Here is a 2,548-nt window from a genome sequence, read left to right on the forward strand (position 1 = left end):
CTAAGGACCCCGGTTCGAGGCTCGGTTCCCCAGGTCCCACGTTAGCCAGATGCACAAGGGGGCGCACGCGTCTGGAGTTCGTTTGCAGAGGCTGGAAGCCCTGGCGCGCCCATTCTCTCTCTCTCCCTCTATCTGTCTTTCTCTCTGTGTCTGTCGCTCTCAAATAAATAAATAAATAAATAAATAAATAAATAAATAAATAAATAAATAAATTTAAAATAATAATAATAATAATGACGATAGATAGATCAATAAATGGATCAATCCATCAATAGATGATAAATAGACAGGTAGACAGAAGATAGATAGATAGATAGATAGATAGATAGATAGATAGATAGATACTGGGAGTCTATAGAAAGACATTAATTATTACACCATATATATTATGGATGATGCATTTGTAATAAATTCCAATCATGTGACATATACATAAATGCTTTCCTGTCATGTGTCCATCACAGCCTTATTTTGGCAGCAGCTGCACTGGCCTATGGATTTCCTGGCAGACGGGAACCACACTGCAGTGACAGAGTTCGTTTTAGTGGGATTAACAGATGACCCAGTCCTGCGAGTCTTCCTCTTCATTGTCATTCTGGGCATCTACATGGTGACTGTATCTGGAAATCTCAGCATAGTCCTTCTTATCAGTGGCTCTTCTCAGCTCCATCATCCCATGTACTTTTTTCTGAGCCAACTGGCTTTTGCTGACATGGGCTACTCATCTTCTGTCACACCCAACATGCTTGTGAACCTCCTGGTGGAGAGAAATACCATTTCCTACCTTGGATGTGGCATCCAGCTTGGCACAGCTGCTTTCTTTGGGACAATGGAGTGCTTTGTTCTGGCTACCATGGCCTATGATCGCTTTGTGGCCATCTGTAGCCCACTGCTTTATGCAATGAAAATGTCCACACGAGTCTGTGTCCAGTTACTTGCAGCAGCTTATGTATGTGGTTTTCTTAATGCTTCCTCCTTCACTCTTTCCTTCTTTTCTTTTGTCTTCTGTGGACCAAATAGAATCAATCATTTTTTCTGTGATTTTGTTCCATTAATTGAACTCTCCTGTTCTGATGTCAGTGTCTACATACTTGTCTCCTCAATTTCTGTTAGCACAGTCATTGTGACCACAGTGATTGTCATAGCCGTCTCCTACATCTACATCCTCATCACCATCCTGAAGATGCGCTCCACGGAGAGCCGCCAGAAGGCCTTCTCCACCTGCACCTCCCACCTCACTGCGGTCACTCTGTTCTATGGGACCGTCACGTTCATTTATGTGATGCCCAAGTCCAGCTTCTCCACTGACCAGAACAAGGTGGTGTCCGTGTTCTACATGGTGGTAATCCCCATGTTGAACCCCCTCATCTATAGCCTGAGGAATAATGAGATTAAGAGTGCCCTGAAAAGAGAGCTTGGTAGGAAACTATTTTCCTAGGCACATCAGTTATTTTATAGGACTTGGTATAGTAAATAATGATATCTCATAGACACAGAAATAAAAAGAGTGTGTCTGTTGTAGAATTATGTCTTACATGTATTTAATAGGATTCAAAGTGATTTAGTAAATGTATGTAAGATATATTTTGGGATATCAAACACTATTATAGGTTTATAGTTGAATTTAATAAATTTATATGTAGTCAATAATAGCAAATTTCATCCCACAAAAATCATATTCTATACATTCTTTGTAAATTGTGTTGATTTTTTAAGCTTTTTTTTGAAAACTTTTACACATTTACACAAAATACCATGATCTTAATCCTTTCCACGATCCTTCCTTTTGTTCTTCTTAAGTCCCCCCACCACTGAATCCCTTCTTTCCAACTAGTCTTGTATGAAGGTATTTTCAAAAAGCATCTGCTACAATTTGAGACTATTAAGTATATATATTTTTAGAGATTTTGTACACTTTCAACAGCAGCTCACCCTGAGGTGTGCATGGTCACTGTATTCCTTACCACGTACAATCTGAGAGAAACTGACAAAGTAGAACAGAAAATAAAATTGCTGAAAATGTTTCCATTATAGTTATCATCATCAATCAAGATGGGTATTGTGTGCATTTATAGTATTAGGTCCATGCTCCTGCCCTCAGACTCCAGCATTGGTTATGCATGCTGAGGTTCCCAACAAAGAAATGGAGGAACTGCCCCCAGGTATTAAGAAACATTCTCTGTGAAGGTCCAAGTGTTCTATCACTGAGTCAAAGCCACAGCTTCTCCAGAGTATCTAAATTTACCTCTGTATTCTAAAAATATACATCTATTATATATTTATATAATATTTATAATACTTATTTATATGTAATATTTACTTATCTTTCTCTGTATTATTATTCATTCTCAGTTTATTCTCATAAGTTATGGACCCTCTCTGCTAACCAGTATATTGATTCAGCATCATGGAAGTAACAGTTTTCTCACATCTCTGAGCTCCTACATTGGGCCTGTAAGGTTTTTGTTTGTTTCTTTTACATTCTGAAAGAAACATTTATCTACAGCTTCTATCCACATCTGTCAGTGATTCAAACTTTTCCATTAGA

At 38.4% G+C, this 2,548-nt stretch overlaps 1 protein-coding gene across 1 annotated transcript; it reads left to right on the plus strand.

Moving 5' to 3' along the window:
* Positions 1 to 492: 492 nt before the first annotated feature.
* On the plus strand, positions 493 to 1,438 carry LOC101598821 (olfactory receptor 502-like). Its single transcript, XM_012950073.2, has one exon. The coding sequence runs from the start codon at positions 494 to 496 to the stop codon at positions 1,436 to 1,438; it is 945 nt and encodes a 314-aa protein (XP_012805527.2). The 5' UTR covers position 493.
* The last annotated feature ends 1,110 nt before the right edge of the window (positions 1,439 to 2,548 follow it).

This window comes from Jaculus jaculus, chromosome 3 (genome assembly GCF_020740685.1).
Source record: "Jaculus jaculus isolate mJacJac1 chromosome 3, mJacJac1.mat.Y.cur, whole genome shotgun sequence".
Lineage (NCBI taxonomy): Eukaryota > Metazoa > Chordata > Mammalia > Rodentia > Dipodidae > Jaculus > Jaculus jaculus.

Excerpts from the sequence above, each read along its gene's own strand:
- LOC101598821 (XM_012950073.2), top strand. The coding sequence starts at position 494 with ATGGATTTCCTGGCAGACGGGAACCACACTGCAGTGACAGAGTTCGTT.